The sequence below is a fragment of the Mustela putorius genome, unplaced genomic scaffold, assembly GCF_011764305.1.
Source record: "Mustela putorius furo isolate JIRA1106 unplaced genomic scaffold, ASM1176430v1.1 tig00000698_pilon_pilon_pilon, whole genome shotgun sequence".
NCBI classification, from domain to species: Eukaryota; Metazoa; Chordata; class Mammalia; order Carnivora; family Mustelidae; genus Mustela; species Mustela putorius.
In genome coordinates, this window is record NW_025421449.1 from 5,370,718 (window position 1) to 5,395,962 (window position 25,245).

At 34.4% G+C, this 25,245-nt stretch overlaps 1 protein-coding gene across 2 annotated transcripts in view; it reads left to right on the top strand.

The window, feature by feature from the left end:
* ADK (adenosine kinase) overlaps positions 1 to 25,245 on the top strand; it is a 531,050-nt gene that overhangs the window by 157,154 nt on the left and 348,651 nt on the right. For both annotated transcript variants that reach the window (XM_004769366.3, XM_004769367.3), the window contains exon 4: positions 22,694 to 22,772. In XM_004769366.3, coding sequence (XP_004769423.1) covers positions 22,694 to 22,772 — 79 coding nt within the window. The remainder of the gene's footprint in view (positions 1 to 22,693; positions 22,773 to 25,245) is intronic.

A 25,245-nucleotide genomic window follows, 5' to 3' on the forward strand; every position in this document is an offset into this window, starting at 1 on the left:
AAAGAGAATTGAACATTCTCTACAAAATCAGCAATTTGTTCCTCCACAATTAGAAAAGTAGTTGGTAACATTAAGTGTTTACTGTATTCAAGGCACTGCATACCACAACTGAGTGGTGTTGCTTTGCATTAATTGAAAGAAAGATAAGAAGTTATTAAAAGAAATGAAAGAGTAAAATATGAAATAGTATACTGGACACACACTTTCTCATCTTGAGCCTGTTGTAGGAGAAACAGCTCAGAGCACTTAATCTAATCTCAGTTGTTCAGAAATAATTTGATTTTGTTTCTTCTCACTAGATAACATAATATCCAATTATTAACCTAAAATTTGCATCTTATTGTTTAAATTTTTCACTAATAACAATGTTCTACATAAAATCTAAGGTTCTTTTGCATTTTTTTTTTAATCTAGTGTCCTGTAGGTATCTCAGAGGCAAAATTCAAATCAATGTCAAATTCTCCTAAAAAATATTTAAGAAAAACTTAATTTTATCAACATCATTCATTTATTTATCAATTTTTTTCGGCATGTATATACCCAGTATGGACTGGGTATATATCTGTTAGGCATTGTACTTAAATATCATAGAATGCAAAAACAGATACTGTCTTTAATACCATGTCTTACAAGTGATGAAACCTAATCTCAGGGAATTTAAGTTACTTGTGCTATGTCAGATAATTAGATGAACATGAAATTAAAGCCAGGTCTGTCTAACACCAGAGTCTTTGCTTTAAACCATTGAGGAATGCTTCCTACACTAATGACTTACAATATGAAATCCTGTTTTGATCCTGTCCTTGAGTAAGGAATCTGACTATGCTGGATCTTCCTTCCTTCCTTCCTTCCTTCCTTCCTTCTTCCCTCCCTCATTCCGTCCTTCCTTCCTGATATCTCACTCTCTCTAGGCTCTTTTTTTGGAGGGGAGAGGGGTAGGTGGGTGTTTCCCTTCCTCTCTTTTGGTCCTTTTCCCCTTAAATATTGATATTCCACCCAGATCCACCATCTGGGTTTTTCTCATGTGGCTGGGCATAGATTTCTTTGAGTTTATACTATTTGGGGTTTCTGAGCTTCTTGAGCCTGTAGGAGTGTGTCTTTAATCAAATCTGGAAAGCTAAGCTATTGTTTTTTCAATATTGTATTTTTTCTCTTCTTCTGTTCCTGTAATGACATAAATGTTAGAGGCTTTAGTATTATCTCAGAGGTGTCTGTGTCTTAATTTTTTAAAACTAATTTTTCTCTCTGTTGTTCAGACTGGAACATTTTTGTTGATCTGTCTTCAAGTATATGGAGTCTCAATTCTGTCTTCTCCATTTTGCAATTGAGCCCAGCTAATGAGCTTTAAAATTTCAACTATTGAAATTTTCCCTCAGTTTTCTTTATATCTTCTATATCTTTGTTTAATCTTTGGTTTTTTCCAGATGTGTGAAGAACCCTAGTACTTTTGTGGTTTTCTGGAGTTCTTGTCTTTGGTCCTCTAGCCAGAGAACTGGGGCTTTATTATCCCAGTTGTGCCACATGCTTCCATGACTGATACCATGTCTGGGGGGCTAAGTAGCAGGGAGATTCAGGGAGAACAGTTTAAATTTAAACTTACTCATGAATTCTTTTTTTAAAGTTTTTATTTTAGTTCCAGTTAGTTAACAGACAGTGTTATATTAGTTTAGGTGTACAGTATAGTGATTCATTAATTCCATACATCACCCAGTGCTCATTAGAGGTTAATTCCTTAATCCCCATCAGATATTTAACACCCCCCCCTTTCTCTGTAGTTAAGAGTCTGTTTCTTGGTTTGTGTGTCTGTCTTATCTCTCTCTCTTTTCCCCTTTGCTTGTTTTTATTTCTTAAATTCCATTTATGAGTGAAATCATAAGGTACCTGCCTTTCTCTGACTTATTTCACTTAGCTTTATATTCTATAGCTCTGTCCATGTCATTGAAAATGGCAAGATTTCATTCTTGTTTATAGCTGAGTAACACACACACACACACACACACACACACACACACACCCTACACACACCCCACATCTTCTTTATCCATTCATCAATTTGTGGACACTTGGGCTGCTTCCATGATTTGGATATTGTAGATAACGCTGCTGTAAACATAGATGTGCATGTATCCCTTTGAATTAATGTTTTTGTGTTTTTTTGGTAAATACCAGTAGTGCAATTACTGGATCATGTGGTAGTTCTATTTTGAACTTTTTGAGGAATGTCCATACTGTTTACCAGAGTGGCTGCACCAGTTTGCATTCCCACCAACAGTGCACTTCACCTTCTCACCAACACCTGTTGTTCCCTGCGTTTTTGATTTTAGCCATTCTGACAGGTGTGAGGTAATATCTAATTATAGGTTTGTTTTGCATTTCCCTGATGGTGAGTGATGATGAGCATTTTTTCAGGTGTTAGTTGACCATCTGTATATTTTCTTTGGAGAAATGTCTGTTCATATCTTCTGTCCATTCTTTAATTGGATTATTTGTTTTTTGGGTGTTGAGTTTTTTAAGTTCTTTATATATTTTGGAAACTAACCCTTTACCAGATATGCCACTTGCAAATCTCCCATTCTATAGGTTGCCTTTTAGTTTTGTTGGTCATTTCCTTTGCTGTGCAGAAGCTTTATATTCTGATGAAGTACTAGTAGTTTATTTTTGCTTTTGTTTCTCTTGCCTCAGGAGACATGTCTAGAAAGAAGATGATGTGGCTGATGTCAAAGCGGTTACTGCCTATGCTCTCCTCTAGGATTTTTATGGTTTCAGGTCTCACATGTAGGCCTTTAATCCACTTTGAATTTAGTTTTGTGTTTGGTGTAAGAAAGTGGTCTAGCTTCATTCTTTTGCATGTAGCTCTCCAGTTTTTCCAGCACCATTTGTTGAAAAGACTGTCTTTTTCCCATTGGATATTCCTTCCTGCTTTGTCAGAGATTAATTGGCCATATAGTTATGGGTTCATTTCTGGGTTTTCTCTTCTGTTTTATTGATGTTTGTGTCTATTTTTGTGCCAATATTGTACTGTCTTAATTACTACAGCTTTGTAATACAGCTTGAAGTCCGGAATTGTGATGCCTCCTTTGCTTTTCTTTTTCAAGATTGCTTTGGCTTTTCAGGGTCTTCTGTGGTTCCATACAAATTTTAGGATTGTTTGTTCTAATTCTGTGAAAAATGCTGTTGGTATTTTGATAGGGGTTGTGTTAAATACTAACCTTAATGAAATTTTAAACTCAAATGTCAGATTAAGTTCTAGATGTTTATTTTATTGTTTTTAATTCTCTGTTGCCATTCCCCATTCTTTTGTCTAGTTTATGTGTTCTTTCCTTGTTTCCTTGAAAATATTAATCATGGTTATTTGGAAGTCCCTTTCATTATTTCCAGTGTCTATAGTATTTCTGAAACTTTTTCTCTTGCTGTTTCCTTTTTGTTTGTAGTCAGATTATTTTACCTTTTTGCATAACTACCAGCTGTCTATTATTTATATAAGAGCTGTAGGTCCTTTAGATTGTATCATCTACCAGAGTGTTTACCCTTTTCCCCATGAGGCTGATACGAAGTGATGGGAGGGTTGGTTGCCTTAATAAAATAAAAGATTAAGCTAGGTTAAAGTTGATTTTCAGGTTTGATATGTTCAGTCTATCCTGTTTGACTTTGTTTCTAGAGCTTGACCCTCTTAGACTTTTAATTGAGGCCATTAGGTCTTTGCCTCGTCAGCTCTGAATCATGGCACCAGAACTGCTCTCAGAGATTTCCAGCTTAATTCTTTATTCTTCAGCCTAATCCACTTGAACATTTGGCATATACCTCAAGTGGGAAACAGACCTTTTTAGACCCTCAGTTTCCAATTTTATCACTTTAGTACTAATAGTGGCTGAAATCCCATCTCCCCCTTATTTTTTTTTTTTACTCCCTTGCCCTCCACCCTCATCTCAATGTTCTGTTAAGCCCAAGGTCTGAATTTCCAGCTTCTAGTTGGGAAGCATTATAGATATATGTCCTCTCCCAGTCCCCAGGGAAAAAGTATCTGTGTTATATTTAGATTTTATTCTCCATTCCTCCTAGGGATTTCTTTCTTTCTTTTTTTTTTTTTTTTTTTTTTTTTGCCTGTTATGTTTTTATTTCTTTCTCTATCCCTGTACTTGTTTTTTAAGCCCTGCCAGACTTGAAGAACTTTCTGATTTTCAGGTGATTTTGGTTAACCTTCTTAACTTACCATTCAGTTCAGAATTCAGCAGATCTGTTATAGGACAAACCAGCTGTGTATTTGAGGTTCCCCAAATGTCAGATTTTGTCTCTATAACCCCATGCTACTGACTACAAATTCAGGCAGGTCGGACAGTCATCTGTCAGTTCTAGGCTGCACTCTGAACAGTTCTCACCTTCTTGGAAATGTATTCATTTGATCCGATTCCCTCCACAGCTTTTTGATACCTTTAATGATTTATGATTTGTATTTTATAATTTATATGACTTTTTGAGTTGTTCTCACTATGAATGCTGGCTGTCACCTGCTATATGCTATTCAGAATCATAAGTTCCATATGTTATATTTTGATAAGAGATTGAAGTGTTTGAGTGTTTCTGATGAGTGATATATTTTAAAGTTTGATAAGAGAAAAATGATTAATTATTGCATGAATATTTTCTCTTTGTATCTGTTACATGTTTCTAGAATTTTTCTATTATCAGAGAAACTAAGGCCCCCTTTTAATAAACCATGGATTCTGTGATAGAAATAACAGCTGAACCAAACCAATAAAGGAGGGAAGAAGTATAATTTATGTTTTGGAACTGCCTGTAGACATATGGATGGCCCTCTAGGTTTACCAGGAAGCTACATGTTTCATTTTGAGAACCACTGTCCTGCACTCTTTCTCTTTTTCTCATATGGCTTTTTTTGGGTATGGTTTAAAACTACATGTCATACAGTTTTACTATTTAATGAAAATTATAAATTGGTTTAGTTAAATTTGTTGTTTTTATAATGGGCAGAAACTGAATACACATATACATCTGAATTTAGGAATAATTCATTTTATTGTAATTATACTCAAGTATGAAGTGCTATTCAACAATATATTTGTATTATCTTACATGCAAAAAAATCTTCAGGGTTATAAATGAAAAGAATTAAACCTCTAAACATTTTAGAATGGAATAAAGATTCACCTAAGCAATACATACTTAAAAGTGCTTTCTTATCAAAGAAAATAAAATTAGAGTTTGGAGAAATACCTTTAAATTACAATTCTTATGAACTAATAGCTTAACCTTAGTTTTGAATGACTGTTACTTTTCCATCTTTTAAAAATATGGTTAAATATAAACACATGTGGGAAATGTTCTTTTGGCTTTTATCAAACTGACATTTAAGCAAATTTTTTCAACCCTACTAAACATTTGTGGTAAAAGATTTCAAAGCTTTGAGTCTTACAATTTGCCTATGGATTCGCCCTGTCCCCTGCATTATTCTATTAACATTTGGTCTTAATAAGTGTAATCTGTTTAGAATTACTGATTTTTTCATTTTATTATTTGTTTAGATGAGAAGTTTAAGAAAGAACTTCATCAAAAACCCTTCTTCGCAGTTGTGAATGCTTTCTTAAGAAAGTTAATTTTTTTGAGTTTTTCTGTAAAGGTTTTAACTTGCTTCTTTTACTTTCTCTATGAAACGTTCAAAATTGTTGATGTTTGTTTCTGCGGTATGGTGATGTTAACACAATGTGAGATCTTCTTTATCTCCTGGTATATGCTTACTTCTCTTTTTTTTTTTTTCCCAAGAGTGAGAAAAAAGAGGCTTTAGTTACTGTGAAAGTAGGAAGCAGTTACACTAGGTTAGAACTAGAAATTGTAAAGGGTGCTTTTGTGGACATTTTCCTGTTCATAATGCTTACTATATCTTTTTTATAAGGATGGTTTTTTCCATATAAGAATAATTGGTGCTCAGTTACAGGATCTAGTCGTGAAATCTTTCTCATTTTATTTGTTTCATATCAGATAGCTAGAAAAAGTGGTACATTAGAATTTAATGAGCTTTTTCTTTTTTATTTCTCCTCTCCTTTTTTCCCTCATCATCATTCTCATTTTCTTTCATTTTTCTGGCTTTATAGAATGCATGTTCTGTATGCATCTTAAAAATAATTAAGCCAACATTAATAACCTTTAATTAAGAAGAAATTCATTCAGTTTTGGCCATGAAATGTTTTATTCTAAATATTCTTGTTTTTATTATATATGATTGTAAGGCTTTTTTAATTATTGGATGGATCTCCCAGTCCTTAGTATGCTACTTAACAGTTGTGAGAAATCCATCAAAAGTCACTTAAACTGGGCTTGGAGGATAATGGATCTGAATTTCCTCATCCTTAAAATAGGGCATGCAGGGGTGTCTGCATGGCTCAGTTGGTTGAGTGTCCAGCTCTTGGTTTTGGCTCAGGTCTGACCTCAAGGTCATGGGATCAAGCCCTCTGTTGGGTTCTGCATTGAGCACGGAATCTACTTCAGATTCCTTATTCTCCTCTTGCCCCTCCTGTTCATGCTCATTCTCTGTCTCTAAAAAAAAAAAATAATATTTTTAAAAAAAGAAAAAACAAGGGATACAAACAGAATCACACATCAACCTGCACCTTCAGAATTGCTAGGAGATAGAATATACTAGAAATCAAATTTCTTATAAGCAGAGGAAGAAACCTCTCATATTCCAGTAGGGCTCTTACTGCTTCTCTTTGGAGAGCAGGACTTTGGTAGGGGTGCTTAAGAGACTGTGAAGAAGAAGAAAGAGATGTGGAGAATGTAGTTCAAAAGAAGATACAATCACTTCTGAAAAGAAAAGGCCCAGCACATGTCAGAGCAGCATCAAGCAAGGCCCTCTTTCTGTTGCACCATCCCCAATCCATTCCAGTTAGATTTCTCTTTTTCGCACTGGAAGGCACTTGTCCAGTGTAGGTACTGGACCATGTCCTGGGCCTCAAGAGCAAGGGATCTCAGTGTAGAAGAAGGAGAGACACATAATGAAAAAAAGATGACAAAGAATGAGAGAAGACAATGGCTTTGAATTGTGTTGGATTGGAATTGGAGATAGCAATATGAACCCATAAATTTGACTTCACAGATATAAACTTCATCTTCTTAGGAAGTTTTCATTGAGGTATTGCAAATAATAAAAGCGCATTATATATATAACCTACTCCCAAATGATTTGTAAAGACAATATCTGTGTAACAACAGAGAAGAAGGGATAAATGTTCTGTTAAAAATTGGGGAATCTTGGTGAAAGGTATACAGGTGCTCTCTGTATTATACTGTAGTCTTTCCATAGTTTGAAATTATTTCTAAATCAAAAGTTACTAAAACTCTGTGTCTTAGAAAATTGGGATGTTTGCATGAATCTTACTTGTCTCATAGGCTTGTTTTGAGTTTCAAGTGTGTTTCACATGTATTTCTTTGCGTCCATGTGTATATCTTTCTGTGGAGGTAGTAGGTAGATATGCACATATGTACATGCAGAGAAAGATAGTCTTTTGGAATTTCCTTGTTTGTTTCTCTAGATAATATAGTCTTTTCCCCCCTTTAATTGCCTATAGATATGCCATATCCAGAATGTCAAATAAATGGAATCATACTGTATGTAGCCCTTTTATGTCTGGCTTCTCTTACATTGCATAATACGTTGGAGATGTTTTTGCATGTTCTTGAATTTATGTTTTGTTTTTATTGCTTAACTTTGCATGGATGTAAAATAATTTGTTTATTCATTCACTACTTGATGAACATTTGGGTTGTTTCAAGTGTTTGGTGGTTATAAATAAGGCTGTTCTAAACAGTCATGTATCTTAGTTTTCTGGTAGTTGTAGGTTTAATTTTCTAAGAAATTGTTTTCTTAAAACAATTGTTTTCCAAAGAGGGTGTGTCATCTTTTATTCCCAACTGCAATTTATGGAAGTTTCAGTTTCTCCACATCCTCATCAGCACTTAATATTGCCAGTTTTTTTTTAAGCCATTCTAATAGATGTATTTCCTTATGGTTTTCAGTTGGATTTTCCCTGATGACTAATGATATTAAAATCTATGCTAAATTTGCCATCTGTATTTTTCTTTGGAAATGTTTCTATTAATCTTTTGCCCAATTTTTACTGGATTTTTTTTCTCACTGTTGAGTTTGGAGAGTTTCTTAAAATATTGATGAGATAGTATATCCTTCTCAATGTTAATACTTACAATAAATATTAAAAAGTCTATACAGGGGCGCCTGGGTGGCTCAGTGGCTTAAGCCTCTGCCTTCAGCTCAGGTCTTGGTCTCAGGGTGCTGGGATGGAGCCCTGCATCAGGCTCATTGTTCAGCGGGGAGCCTGCTTCTTCCTCCCTCTCTGCCTGCCTCTGTCCCTACTTGTGATCTCTCTCTGTGTCAAATAAATAAATAAAATCTTAAAAAAAAAATAAAAGAGTCTATAACAATATTCTTGAAACATTAGGTCAATCATATTTAAGTCAAATTATGAACAGTGTTGGGACGCCTGGGTGGCTCAGTTGGTTGGATGACTGCCTTCGGCTCAGGTCATGATCCCGGAGTCCCGGGATCGAGTCCCACATCAGGCTCCCAGCTCCATGGGGAGTCTGCTTCACTCTCTGACCTTCTCCTCGCTCATGCTCTCTCTCACTGTCTCTCTCTCAAATAAATAAATAAAATCTTTAAAAAAAATTATGAACAGTGTTTTGGTACCCTTATTTGTTAGACTCACTATGACCTGTTTAGAGTAAATATAGGTTGTCAGACTTTTCAGGAATTAATGTTACGTAACATTAAAAAAAAATACCAGAGCTTGATAATAAGTCACTGTTTCCAGGAATGTCAGAAAATAAAAATTTTATATTTCTAAATTTCTTATTAAATTTCTAACATTTATTTGTTTGCCATTTGTCCTGTCAACTTACAGTATTGCCGGGGTAATTTATTTAGGCTTTAAAAAAGAGATTATTTGAAAGAAATTTCTTAACCTTTTAAGAACTGAATGAAGATAGATTTTGAAACTTGCATTGAAATTGAACTAGAGAATTTTGATGCTTAGATTGCAAGAGTAGGGCTTTACTTTTTCATTTAGATTTTTGTGTGTGGATCATGGTCATCGGAATTAGGTGTCCTGGGATTATTTTCCTGTAGTATAGTGAATATACATTGTTTCATTATGATCTTCTAACAAATGGTGTCATCCTTACCTTTCAGACTCCTGATTTTCTTTACTCTTGTGTACTGGGTATTCTTTATTCATGAGTGCTAGATATTCGAGGCAGAGTATGTTTATTTCAGTATATTAATTGTGTTAGACTTTGTGTTTATGCTGTTACTAATCTACCTCTTAAAATGCATTGAAACATCAGTTACATTTTGTTCCTCACTCTGTAAAGTGGAAACTGTTTGGAAGTCTTAGGAAACAGTCATGGCACTTTAATGACAAGCAGTGAAGTCTAGGTGCTATCTTTTCAGTATAGCATCAATTAATTCTGTTCCATTAAAATTTTCAGTTACTGACCTTTCATAATTTTCTGCTCATGTTGTACTTAGTACAGCTACTGCTTTTGAAAATGTGAATCTTTTTTTTTAATTTCTATTTTTTATTAATATAAAATGTATTATTTGCCCCAGGGGTACAGTCTGTGAATCATCAGTCTTACACATTTCACAAGTGCTCACCATAGCACATACTCCAATGTCCTAACTTAGCCAACCCTTCCCTTCTTCCCCACCCAGGTGAATCTCTTTGTATTATACCTTCCTACATTTGTTTCTATTAATAGTTGTACCTTGATTTTAATGCTTAAAGGGGCTTTTATTCTTTTTAAAAAATTTTATTTGTTAACATAATGTATTATTTGTTTCAGGGGTACAGGTTTGTGATTTATCAGTCTTACACAATTCACAGCACTCACCATACCAAATGCACTCCCTAGTATACAGCACCCAGCCACCGCATCCCTCCCACCCTCCTTCCCTCTGGCAACCCTCAATTTGTTTCCTGAGGTTGAGAGCTTCTTATGGTTTGTCTCCGTCTCTGGTCTCATCTTATTTCATTTTTCCCTCCTTTCGCAGATTCCTCATATCAGTGAGATCATAAGACAATTGTCTTTCTCTGATTGACTTATTTGTACCCTCTAGTTCCACCCACATCACTGCAAATGGCAAGATTTTGTGGGTTTTTTTTTTGATGGCTTCATAATATTCCATTGGGTATATATAGACCACATCTTCTTTATCTATTCATCTGTTGATGGACATCTAGGCTCTTCCCATAGTGTGGCTATTGTGGACATTGCTGCTATAAACGTTAGGGTGTACATGCAAGGGGCTTTCATTCTAATGGACAGATTATGTTACTTTGCTTGTGTTTAAGTTAGCCATTTAGTTACTGCCCAACTTTCCACAACTGGAAGCTGTGTGCTGCGCTGGTAGCATGCTTATGATCATCAATATTTATTTTATTTTTACCAGAAGCCAGTACTGCCTTTTAGTAGACTTTAAATTTCCATATTTGATCATTTCGTTTGATACCTTTTCTTTTGTATAGTACCATGCTATGGTGGTACTGTATCTCAAAGGATTTAATATTAATCTGAGCATCAGAAAACTGTGTTAGTCATAGCTTTGTCTACCTATCAAATATTAGTGTTTGAAAGCTTCTCTACTTCCTTATATTTTACTTTTTTCTCAAAGAACAGAACAGATACAAAGATAGCTATCTTATTAATTGTCAGGAATTATCAACTGTTTATAAAGTATTTAATAATATGTAATATGAGAGTGAAAGCATTACTTATAATTTAAATTCTCCTTTTCATTGTCAGAATAAGTATTCAAACTTCTTTAAGTGTATGTGGTATGTTGCTTTTTGCTTTTTCCATAAGGTTAGTCCAAAGGAAATTCCGAATTCATTCCAGTGACATTAATTTGTAATGTAAAGTTTTCTTTAGTAAAAATACTGTCATTATAAAATGAATATAAGCACATGATCGCATTGTAGGAAATAAAAAAAAGGAAAAGGCTTATATAAAAAATATCAGTGGCACTTGGGTGGTTCAGTTGGTTAAGAGTCTGCCTTTGTTCAGGTCATGATCCCAGGGTCCTGGAATCGAGCCCTGTACTAGGCTCCTCACTCAATGGGAAGCCTGCTTCTCCCACTCCCTCTCCCTGTCCTCTTTGCTCAGACTCTCTCTCTCTTTCTCAAATTAATAAAATTTTTTAAAAAATAAATTAAGAATGCCGTTGGCATGTTAATGTATTTTCTTCTTGTCATTATGTTAATTTCTAAAGAAAAATAATGGATGTGTTAAATGCATCTCTGATTGTTTTGAACATTTATCATTTCTCTTTTGTTTTTTGTTAATTTGTCCACTTGTCTGAGCCTAACATTTTAATTTCTCTTCTGTATGAGAATATTAAAATAACATTTAAAAATTGAACTAATTTATTAAATTAATACTAAAATACATAAAATGATATTTAAATTTTTTTGTTTTAAAAGTAATATGCATTTATTATAGGATGCAAACAGAAAAACATAAAGAACAAAATTTTATATTTCCTAAGGGTTAATTCCTATTAATCCTTGGGTGTAAATATCCCAGATGTATATTGTAAAAGTTTTCCATACTAATTTTTTTACATCAAGTAATGGCCATGTAGTACTTGATCTCAGGAAACTACCAAATGTATTTATACAATCCCTTACTATTGTTTTTTAAATTATTATTACCTTCAGTTAGCCACTGTATGGTACATCATTAGTTTTTGATGTAGTGTTCAATGATTCATTAGTTATGTGTAACACCCAGTGCATATCATAACATGTGCCCTCCTTAATACCCTTCACCCTGTTACTCCCTCCTCTCTGAAACCCTCAGTTTATTTTCCGGGGTCCATAGTCTTATGGTTTGTCTCCTTCTCTAATTTCCCCACCTTCAGATTTCCCTCCCTTTCCCTATGGTCCTCTGTGCTATTATTTATGTTCCACATATGAGTTGAAACCATATGATAATTGTCTTTCTCTATTTGACTTACTTCACTTAACATAATCTCCAGTTCCATCCATTTCGATACAAATGGTGGGTATTCATCATTTCTGTTGGCTGAGTAATATTCCATTGGGTATATATTCTACATCTTCTTTATCCATTCATCTTTTAAAAGGCATCTTGGCTCCTTCCACATTTTGGCTGTTGTAGACTTTGGTGCTATGAACATTGGGGTACATGTGCCTCTTCTTTTCACTACATCTGTATTTTGGGGTAAATATCTAGTAGTGCAATTGGTGGGTTGTAGGGTAGCTCTATTTTTAACATCTTGAGGAATCCATAATTTTTCCAGAGTGGCTGCACAAGCTTGCATTCCCACCAACAATGTAGGAGGGTTCCCCTTTCTCCACACCCTTCCCAACATTTGTTGTTTTCTGTTTTGTTGATTTTTCCCATTCTAATTGGTTTAAGGTAGTATCTTATTGTGGTTTTGATTTGTATTTCTCTGATGGCTAATGGTGTTGAGCGATGTTGAACATTTTTCATGTTTCTATTAGCCATTTGTATGTCTTCTTTGGAGAAGTGTCTGTTCATGTCTTCTGCCCAATTTTTTGACTGGGTTATTTGTTTTTTTGAGTGTTGAGTTTGAGAAGTTCTTTATAGATCTTGGATATCAGCCTTTTATCCGTAATGTCATTTGCAAATATCTCCCCCCATTTTGTGGGTTGCTTCTTACTTTTGTTGACTATTTCCTTTGCTGTGCAGAAGGCTTTTATCTTGATGAAGTCCCAGAAGTTCATTTTTGCTTTTGCTTCTCTTGCCTTTGGAGACAGGTCTTGAAAGAAGTTACTGTGGCTGATGTTGAAGAGGTTACTGTCTGTGTTCTCCTTTAGGATTTTGATGGGATTCCTGTCTTACATTGAGGTTTTTCATCCATTTTAAGTTTATCTTTGTGTATGATGTAAGGGAATAGTCCAGTTTCATTCTTCTATATGTAACTGTCTAATTTCCCAGCACTACTTATTGAAGAGACTGTGTTTTTTCCATTGAATATTTTTTCCTGATTTGTCAAGCATTAGTTGACCATAGAGTTGAGGGTCCATTTCTGAAGTTTCTGTTCTGTTCCATTGGTCTATGTGCCTGTCTTGGTGATCACAGCTTTGTAATGTAACTTGAAGTTAGGTAACATGATACCCACAGCTTTGTTTTTCTTTTTCATCATTCTTTTGGTGATTTGGGGTTTTTTTTCTGGTTCCATACAAATTTTAGGATTGTTTGTTCCAACTCTGAAAAATGCCAGTAGCATTTTAATAAGGATGGCATTGAAAGTGTAAATTGCTTGGGGCAAGGTAGACATTTTAACAATGTTTATTTTTCCAGTCCATGAGCATGGAATGTTTTTCCATCTTTTTTTTTTTTTAAAGATTTTATTTATTTATTTGACAGAGAGAAATTACAAGTACACTGAGAGGCAGGCAGAGAGAGAGAGAAGGAAGCAGGCTCCCTGCTGAGCAGAGAGCCCGATGTGGGACTCGATCCCAGGACCCTGAGATCATGACCTGAGCCGAAGGCAGTGGCTTAACCCACTGAGCCACCCAGGCGCCCTGTTTTTCCATCTTTTAGTGTCTTTCTCAATTTCTTTCATAAGTGTTCTGTAGTTTCTAGAGTATAGATCCTTTACCTCTTTGGTTAGTTTTATTCCTAGGTGTCTTACAGTTTTTGTTGCTATTGTGAATGGAATTGATTCCTTAATTTCTCTTTCTACAGTTACATTGTTAGTATATAGAAAAACAACTGATTTCTATGCATTGATTTTGTATCCGGCCTCATTGCTGAATTGTTGTATGAGTTCTAGTAATTTGTGGGTGGAGTCTTTCAGGCTTTCCACATAACTTTCATGTCATCTGCAAAGAATGAGAGGCTGACTTCTTCTTTGCCAGTTTGAATGCCTTTTATTTCTTTTGTTGTCTGATTGCAACATTTAAAAATTGAACTAATTGAACATTTAAAAATTGAACTAATAAATTAAAACTAAAATATGTAAAATATATTTAAAATGTTTTTTAAAAAATATATAAGTAAATATAACCATTTTCCATATTGCTAAACATCTTTATATTTAAAATTTTTTATTTGTTCAGTTTTGCTTTCATATAGAAAATATATCAAGTTTAAATATTTTTATATTATCAAGTTTGTTTTTATTCTTTTTTTCTTTCCATTATCTGGAATCTGTCATCTAGAAGTTTGATAAGTACTGAATACAGTTTTTCCTCTAGGAAGTTTTTAAACATTATGAAAGCTGTTTATTTTTATTAATTTGGGTTCCACAAATAGAGTGCTAGTAGGAAAATGGATCAGCTACTGTTCTTTCACTCTTGTCATTTGATTGAAGTGTTTGATATGCCCATTCCATTCAGACAAAGAAATGTAACCAAAAGGAGAAAGTAAGAATGAATTTATCAGGTACTAAAATTGCCACACTTTATCCCCTGCAGGGAAGAAATTACATAATGGAGGGGCACCTGGGTGGCCCAGTCAGTTAAGACAGACTCTTAAATCTGACTCTTAGAGCGCCTGGGTGGCTCAGTGGGTTAAGCGTCTGCCTTGAGCTCAGATCATGGTCTCAGGGTCCTGGGATCCAGCCTGGCATTGGGCTCCCTGCTCAGAAGGGAACCTGTTTCCCCCCTACCCCCCGCCTCTCTGCCTACTTGTGATCTCTCTCTATATCAAATAAATAAATAAAGTCTTAAAAAAAAAAAAGAGTCTGACTCTTGGTTTCAGCTCAAGGCATGATATCAGGTGGTGAGACTGTGCTCTATGTTGGGCTCTGCACTGGACATGGATCCTGCTTAAAATTCTCTCTCTCCCTCTCCCTCTCTTTTAAAAAAATACAGACACACACACACACACACACACACACACCGCATAATGGAAATATGTTGAAGTTTCCGTAACATGTAAAGCTATTAAACAATTTCATCCCTAAACAACTTTTAAGATTTTTACACAGTTGATTAGATTATTTGCCTATCAAGTTATACTCTGAGTTTTGAGGCTCATTAGTGTTTCAGCCTGAATTTTTTATTTTATTCATTAAAGATACCCAGTCCTTCATCTTTCCCCAGCATTTTCCATTGGCCGCCTTGACAATTTGGACCAGATAAGGTAGACCATTCACAAACAAACAGAAAATTTTGTTTCGGCTAGAAAAGTTTATGGAGAAAACCAAGATGTAACTTACGTATCCTTTCCCTGCAAGAGATAAAGGGCAACAAATCTTGCCTCATTGGAATCATTTCCCTAAATAGAAATGTTTCCTGGTTTATTACTATGTGGGAATTCTCTTTGCTCAGTACAATTTTCTTCTCTCTTGTGTTTCCTTTCTCAACATCATCCACCTGGTCATCCAATCTAGAAATCTCAGAACTGCCATCCCTCTACCACATCTTCCACTTCCAACTATTTATCACATGCTATGTCTTCAACCTCAGAAATGCTTTGTCAGTTTAATTTCTCTCTAGTGCTTTTAGCTCAATAGCTCATCTTTGGTATGAACTATTTGAAAGGTGACAGTCTGCCTCTCTTATTCTACATTGTCCTCCAAATAGTGCTGTCACCATTTTTAAAAACAAGTCTGCCTTTCACACTATTAGCAGTCAGATTTTAGTAATTTGTGCTTGCCTAGTGAATAATGCTAAATTTATTAGCCTGGCAGAGAGAGTTGCATTTTCATTGCCAGTTTTTACTACTTTGATTTTGGCCTATGTTTTATTCTGTGTTTAAATTGTTCCTCAGCATATGTCATGTTTTTGTTTTACCCTCAGTTCTGAATATTTTTTCTCCCTTATCTGTCAAATTCAGTTCAAATGTTAAATTTTCCCTGCTTCTTTCATTCAGAATCACTCACTTCTCTGCTGTATATTTTTTATTCAGCTTTGTTCTATACATAGTTCTTTTTAGATAATTGTATGGAAAATTGTTATGTTCTTCCATTATAAAATGAAGTAGATTAAAAAAAATATTATTGTTGCAAAGCAGTTTATATGCTTACTACACACTCAAAATAAATGTCTACAATATCCATACTGGTTCCTACTTTGGAGCTAACCACTGTTAACACCTTGGTTGTACTTTTCCAGATTAGTGTGTGTGTGTATGGGGGGATTTTGTTTGTAATATACACAGGTATATTTTCATCATTGGATTATATTGTGTGTTTTGATAACTTAATATTTCCAAATTGAAATATATGGAAATATCAGTAGATATAGGTCTAACATTTAAAAAAAAATAACTCTTTAGTAGAAGCAGTTCATATATACAGTAAAAATAAAGTGAAAAATTAAACACTTTTCTCTAAGACTTACAGCTTTGGGAAATGGATTTACCCTACCTTTCATCGGGATTCATTAGAATTTATTAGGTCAAAATTTAGAATAAGACTAAGTTTGCCCCCTTATAACTAATGCTACCCACTATTATTTGTGTGTGTTATGCTGGAGGTCCTGAATCTGAACTAAGGCAAGAAAAAGAGAGGGGGAGGGAAGAAAGGAGAGAAAAAAAATTGTTATTATTCACAAATTATTATGTATATATGGCAAAAACATTAATTATTGGAATTAAATAGAGATATGAGCCACTAAATAGATAAAAATTATTATATAAAGAATTATATTTCTGGGGCTGCTGGTTGGTATAGTTCATTAAGTGTCCGACTCTTGGTTTTGGCACATGTCTGATCTCAGGGTCATGAGATCAAGCCCCATGTCAGGCTCCATGCTCAGTGCGGAGTCTGTTTGGGTTTCTCTTCCCCTCTGCCCCCCTCCCCCACTCTTGCTCTCTTTCTTTAAAATAAATAAGTCTTTAGAAGAAAAGAATTCTATTTCTAAATACCATCAACAAATAAAAATTAAGTTTAAACAGATATCACAGTAGTACTAAAACAAAGGAATTATGAAATAATGACTCTAATAAAAGATATGCAAGATTTTTGGCAAAAATTATGAAACTAATTGAGAAATATAAAAGACCTAGATAAATGTATTGTGATGTACAGTGTGATCAAGGATTAGACAGTTTAATATTGGAAAGGTTATCACTTTGCCATATCTATCTATCTATCTATTTTTAATGCACTCCTAGTCAAAATCTCTGCAAACTGTTTTTTGGAAATTGACATATTTATATGGAGGTACAAAAGACCAAGAATAATCAGGGGCACCTGGGTAGTTCAGTGGGTTAAAGCCTCTGCCTTCGGCTCAGGTCATGATCCCAGGATCCTTGGATGGAGCCCTGCATTGGGCTTCCTGCTCAGTGGGGAGCCTACTTCCTCCTCCTTTCTCTCTATCTTTCTGCCTGCCTCTCTGCCTACTTGTGATCTCTGTTAAATAAATAAATAAAATCTTTTTTTTTTTTTTAAAGAATTTTCAAAGCACTCATGAAGAAGAACAAAGTGAAGGTATTTGTTTTTCATTAAGACTTACAAGACAATAGTAATTAAGACAAAATGCAGTTTGTGCAGGGTAGACATACATATCAACGAATCAGAATTAAGAGCCCAGAGATGGTCAAGCATACATATATCATTATCTGTTTGTCTATGTATGTATGTATGTATGAATAGTGATAATGGTTCCGGAGGTTACACAGTTGTTCACTTTATAACTTTTTAAAATTACATATTTATTTTAGATAGCCTTAAGAAATTTATAAAAAACAAAACTAAAGAAAGTCAACAATGTAACTTCCCTCCTTCTGCATTCCATGGGGCTACAAATATTAACAGTTAATGTTTTTAGTTTATCATTATAAATTTACTTAATGTGGTTATGTCCCATTCTTTAACAAATTTACGTCTGTTGATTCTCTTCTGGAAGATGCCCTCCTATCATTCTTCTTAAATGGACCTTGGGCCACCAGATCCGTTCTCTGTGCCTCTTAATTTTTCTTTCATACTTTTCATCTCTTATATTTCCTGCGGATTTGGGTTTTTTTTTTTCCTGGGTGTTTTCAGCTCTTTTACTTTCATCTTGTTTTTTATCCACATCCATTTTTATTGTTCAGGTCATCCTTTCAACTATTGATATTTGTAAAAATTTCATCAGTAGTTAAGCTAATTTATAGAAACTTATTTTCTGGTAACTTCTTTTTCATATAGTTGGGAGACAGGTTTTCTATATTGTCTCTGAGAAAAAGTAGGCAGGTTGTGGACTATAGTGCAGCAGTTCTTCAGAAAGTTAAACAGTTAGAGTTAACAGTTTAAAGTTAAACTGACCCAACAATTCCACTCCTAGGTAGATGCTCAAGAGAAATGAAAATAGTATGTCCACACAAAACACTGTGAGTGTTCCTCACAGTATTATTCATAATAGCCAAAAGATGAAAACAACCTATGTGTCCAGAGATGAGTGAATGTAAAAAATGTGCTATATCCATATAACACAGCGTTATTCAGCCATAAAAAGAAATAAAGTGCTGATAGATGCTCTAGCATGAATGAACACAGATGGCGTTATTCTCAGTGAAAGAATCTGGTTAACAAAATCATACTCATATTTTTGATTCAATTTATATGAAATGTCCAGAATAGACAAAAACACAGAGATAGTAAGTTACTTAAAGATGGAGATATTTGGTTTTGATAACTAAAAGTATGGGGGTTTCTTTATAAGTTAATGAATATATTCTAAGATTGATAGTGGTGATGGTTGCACAATTATGAATATATTTAAAATGATTGGATTGTAGACTTTAAATGAGTGAATTGTATGGTATGTGAATTGTATCTCAATAAAGCTGTTATAAAAAAATTTTAAAGAAAAAAATTGTCATGTAGGCTAAAAAGTTACATAATTATCAGGATATGAAAGACTTTACAACAACATATTGGAACATATAAAAACATTTTACTCTTGTGGATAAGGTAGAAGCGGTCGGACCATATTCCAAGTAGTATTTAAAGGAATTACTCTCATTTTTATGTCTCCTATCACTGCTTTGTCAATGCTATTATATTTTCTTTCTGTAAGCTAGATTTATTATTTCTCAAATTTATGGTCTGTGTGTGGCCTCCGCTTGCTTAATGGTGCTGTTATATATTTGTTCGTATATATGTATATGTATAAATATATATAAAACATGTTTTTTGACATCCAGTAAGACTTGGAAGAGGAAGCAAACATATGCTTCATCAACCATCTTGACATGTGAGGTCCTGATATTTTTGTACTTCTTGAACTGATTCCAAAAGTAATGTTAACAAACACAAATTTGGTTTCTACAAAAAACTCTCTTCATTGGCTGGAATGAGGAGAATTATACACTGATTTTTGTGTGTTTGTAATTAACAAGTAATTTTGATACTAGGGTTCTGCTTTTGATTCACTATTGTGCCATATGTGACCTCTGTTTGGCAATCCACTCAAACTTTATACCTAACTTTTCCCATTTCTGTTTTCCTTTTCTTTTTTTTTTGAGGAATCTCTATACCCAACGTGGGACTTGAACCCATGACCCTGAGATTAAGAGTCACAAGCTCAACTGACTGAGCCAGCCAGGAGCCCCCAACTTTTCCCACTTCTTAAAGGTCCATTTCATCTCTAAAATTGATCACATTTACTCTTTTATTTTTAGTAAAAACTTTTATTCTGTTTTACTTGATTGTTATTGAACACTCCCTGCCCATCCAATAGTACTTTTGTGTAAGAGTGGGATTTTCTTTATTTGCATATCTGGTATGATAACCACTATTTACAAATGACTGTTGAGCACTTGAAACGTGGCTGGTGTGACCGATGAACTGAATTTTAAGTTTTATTATATTTTATTAGCTTTCATTTGACAGTCTATAGCTAGAGGAGGCCAGTAGCTACTTTATTAGACCAATATGGTTCTAGATTATTCTGGTTTAAAAAACATTAATTCTGTTAGATGATCTGGAGAAAAAGGATTATATGGCCAAATAAGCTTAGGAAGTATGTGTACTATATCCATCTTGAATGTTAATGTGCGTATCAGGATATTAAACGCCTTGATATATTCAAAGGAAAGACTATTTAACTATCGCTCAGTTTTCCTAAAACTTATGGTTACTCAGAACCCTTTGAGGTTTTAGGGTTAGATTCCAGAGCTAACATTTATAGAATACATATTGCATGCCTAAAGTTATTGTTTTAAACATTTTATTCAAATCATAATTTTTTTAATGCTTACCACAAGTTTATGAGGTGGGTACTATTCAGCTCCTGTTCACTTTGCTCTTTGGAAGGTGAAACACAGAGGATTCATAGATGTGGCCAAGAACACACAGGAAGTAGTACAACCTGCATTCTGATGTGTAGTCAGACACAGTATGACTACAGTATGAGCAGTATGTTGTATGCCTTACAAGATAGACATTTCATTTTATATATTCCATTAAACTTTCCTAAGTTCTTAGTAATATACTATAGTTGGTTTATTATGATTTTAGTAACTATAACAAATTTAGGCCCATCTCATTTCCCCCAAAAATATTATAGCTATTTCATTAGTAGTTGTTTGAAGGGAGAAATTGATGATAGATTAAAGAAGGCTATAACTTAAGGAAAGAGATTCTTGAGAAAGTGAGAAAGGATGGTATTGCTGTAACTTGCATAAACTAGGGAGCTTATAACAAAATCCATTCTCTCACAGTTCTGGAGGGTAGGCATCTGAATTAAGGGGGTTGGCATGGCTGTGTTCCTTCTGAAGAGTCTAGGGGAGAATCCTTCTTGCCTCTTCTAGGTTTTGGCATTCCTTGGCTTTTGGCTTACGGCTTATCACGCACTCTTTGACTCCATCTTCACATGATCTTCTCCTATGTGTCTATTCTTCTATTATAAGAAGACGTGTTACTGGATTTAGAGCCTGCCTGGGTAATACAGGAGACATGCTCTTATCAAGAACCTTATCTTATATCTGCAAAGACTCTTTTTTTCCAAATAAGGTTACATTCACTTGTTCTGGGGGAGATGTCTTTTTGGACATTACCCATTTGTAATTCAACTCATCACAAATATGATTCAAAACCTTTGGAGGAATTGATTTTTGAAAGTGGAGGGATAGCGATTGATCACTGTATGATTACTTTATCCAGTCACTCTCCCTTTCTCCTCTCATCTCTAGTATCTCTCTTTAAGTGATACCTAGTTCAGACAAAGGAGAAGAGAACTTCCCTTAACCTACTGCAACTACCCACCTCTGTATATGTGCCTATATACTTTGCCTTCTCTACTGTTATTATTACATTAGTATTATTAGTGGTATACAAATCCTGCTGTCAGAGTTCTGTGCAGGTTTGCTAATTGTGTTTATGGGCATCTCAGGGTTTTATAGATAGAATTCCAAGGCAGTTGGAGGTATGGAGTGGGTATAACTCCATTTTTCTTATTCCTAATATAGCTATCTCTATATTTGTCTTTTTTTATTTTGAGATTCTGCAAAATGTTTCATTTCAGTGAAAGGATCGACTTCTATATTTAAAGTTTTTAAAGGTTTAAAAATACTTTTCAAGACTAAAACTTTCCTTGAATATTCTACTCATATCCCAATCTCTCTCTTTTTCAACCAACCTCCTGTAGCACTTGCTACCTACATTGCATATATTCTGTTATTCAATAATTTAATGTTTTCTAATTTTCTCATATGTATTCATCTTTTTGTCCCTCCAAAAGCTTGTTAGTCTTTTGAAATTAAATTACATATTTATGCCCCTTGGATTTCTCCCACAGACTCTAACACGTTAGATACATGTAGGGAGTATTGATTTGAGATCCAGATTAATAAGCGCCCCCTAATTAGAGATTTATTCAGATCATTGTCCATAGTCCTTTGTCTGGAAATGTGTAGTAGGAGGGATGTACATGGATCGTGTTAAATGGAAAGCTTCACGTGTAGTGAACGTACATATTATTCTGGAAAGAAGTTCTATAGCTTTTGTCAGATGCCAAAATAATGAAGTATCAAAGCTTTAAAACTATTTTTTTAAGATATTTATTTATTTATTTATTTGACAGAGAGAGATCACAAGTAGGCAGAGAGGCAAGCAGAGAGAGAGAGGAGGAAGCAGGCTCCCTGCTGAGCAGAGAGCCCAATGTGGGACTCGATCCCAGGACCCTGAGATCATGACCTGAGCCGAAGGCAGCGTCTTAACCCACTGAGCCACCCAGGCGCCCAGTATCAAAGCTTTAAATCGTTTCTCTCCGTGCTTTTGTTTGGCAGATACAGAAATCACGTCACCAAGCAACTTGCTTAGAATCATACAACCCAATGTAGTTTCCCAGTTCTTTAAATTATAAGCTGATTGTCTTTATGATATCTAGAACTTTAAAGTTATTACAATATATATCTGTAAGGAATTTAGAGAACACTTAACATGGGAAAATATACATTAGTTATAATTGTGAATTTTTATTTTTACCTTTTTTAGTTTAATGGTTATTTATTTATTTTTATTTAAATAAAAATTTAAATTTTTATAATTATAGATTTGTGCAAGAAATTTCATAAGTATTGAAATTTAGCAAAGTTTTTCACCCATATTTCAATTCTTACAGCATAATTATGTAATTCAAAGTATTTTAGTAATTGTGATTTAATGTACTTCTAATCAGAAAAGTTCATTGTGACAACTGACAGATGCTAACTTTTTTCTACTGTGATTTCTTTGTAGGTTTGATGAACTTGTAAAAAAATTCAAGGTCGAATATCATGCTGGTGGCTCTACCCAGAATTCAATGAAAGTGGCACAGGTTGGTTAATATTTTAAAAGTTATAAAGAAATGGATTCAAAGTGACTCTAGACTGTATTTTATTGCTATAGAATTGTTTTGTCGGTTTTTAATTGGGTTTTTAGCAATCACTGCCCAACTAATTATCAAAAATTACAAGCCAGGAGGAAAGTCATCTCCAGGAACCAAATTGACTGTACTGGGATCTTGGATTTCCAAGCCTTCAAAACAGTGAGAAATAGATTTCTATTGTTTATGCCATCCAGTCTGTGGTATCTCATTATGGCAGCCTGAGCAGACTAAGATAGAGTACATACCCAGAAGAATTGGAAGAAGGGTCTTGAAGAGATATTTGTATACCCGTCTTCATAGGAGCATTATTCACAATAGCTAAAAAGAAAACACGGAGCTATAAAAGGAAGGAAATTGTGACACATAGTACAACATAGATGAATCTTGAGGGCATTATGCTTAGTGAAATAACCTAGTCACAAAAGGCTAAGTACTGATGATTCTCCTTATATAAGATACCTCAGGTTGTCAGATTCATAGAGATGGAAAGTGGAATGGTGATTGCCAAGGGTTAGCAAGAAGAGAGAGTTACTGCTTAATGATTATAGAGTTTCAGTTTTATAAGATGAAAAGCTGTTCTTGAATGGATAGTGGTGATCATTTCTCAACAATGTGAATGTACTTAATGCCACTGCACTATACACTTAAAACTGATTAAAAAGGTAAATTTTATGTATGTCTGTTTTTCCACAATTAAAAAATAAATTTAAAAATAGATCCTAGAGGGCGCCTGGGTGGCTCAATGGGTTAAGCCACTGCCTTCGGCTCGGGTCATGATCTCAGGGTCCTGGGATCGAGTCCCACATCGGACTTTCTGCCGAGCAGAGCTCTCTGCCGAGCTTCCTCCTCTCTCTCTCTGCCTGCCTCTCTGCCTACTTGTGATCTTTCTCTGTCAAATAAATAAATTCTTAAAAAAAAAAAAAAAGAGATCCTAGAAATTCGTCGGTAGGCAATGATACCAGCACGATTCAGGTTAAAGATTTCATTGGCTTATTCAGCAATCAGTGAGGCAACAGAACAGCTTCAGAGCGTGGGCTTATTTTTGGGACCCTGCAAGTACGTTAGAACTGGGTTTGTGTTTAAGCTTTGTCACTTTACTGCCCTTGAAGCTATGAACAATCTACTCAGCTTTCCTTGGCCTTTCATCTGTAAATGTGGTAGTTAAAGCTTATCTTGGAAGTTGTAAGGATTAATGTGATAATGTTTATAAAAATTATACTACTTTTAAAAAGAAAGCTTGGAAACCACTAGGGTTGAAGGCTTTTTTAATTTTTTTTTTGTTGCCATTTTTCTGAATGTTTTTCATCTTAACAAAACTTACATTTACCCATTTATGGACTGGACAACCAGAATTGTGGCTCTCATCCACTTAAAAATAGTAATTCCAATCTAGCTCTCAATTGAACATCTTGTTTTGCTTTCCATTTTCCCTAATATTTTGAGACTGCGTTTCCTTTCCATCTGACTGATGATCCAACTACATAATTGCCAAATTATAATTTATGTCTAGGATAGCCACACAGTTTTCAAAAATAGTACATTAGAAGTACTTTCCTTTAAAAAGATGATTTTTCAGATTTTCCTTGGCAGACAATAATAGGAAAAAATGATTCATTTGTAGATTAAAAGGCATACTTATTGAGTGTCTGCTATGTGCTTGTCATTCTGATAGGTAGTAACTGGTAACTTAAGCTCTCCAGTCTAAATTTTGAGAAAAATCTGAAAAAATAGAGCCTTAGAGTGAACGACAGTGATAGAGTCTTAGTTGTATCTAATTCTGATGTAGTCTTGTTCAATGAGGACATTGAGTTTGAGCTTAGAGCGATCTAAAAAGTGTAGGCAAATACAACAGAAAGGAGTTGACAGGGATATAGCCTACCAGGGAAAGTACTGGATTTTGTTTTGTGTTAGCGTTTGGTTGGTTTGGGACTTTCTTAGCCATTTGAGTTCTTCTTCACTCTGGATTATAGGTTTCCATTGTTTCAATCACTCTACATTATTAAAGAAGCAAGTATTAGGTAGCAGCTAACAACTCAGTAGAGCTACACTAACTTAATGTCTGCCAAATGCTGTGAACTGTAGCTCTGAAATAGGATAATATCTATTCAAAGGGTAAAAATTCAGTGATCATCTAAGTTTTCATAGATCATGTTATAATTCTACATAGTTCTTAATCATATATACCATGTGAAATATGTATTTTCTGTATCTATGTGTGTTTTATGTAATAAATATTTTAAAAATATTCAATCTTCTGTAAAGACAAGAAAAAAAAAACAGGTGGATGGAATTCATATATTGTGAACTGATAGGTTATAAGATTGAGCCAAAGTCATAGGACTTGTTTTAAAGTATAGACAATAAATAATCAAGTATCTTGGGAAATAGGCAAATCTGATGTGCTGTATATAAATAGAAAGTA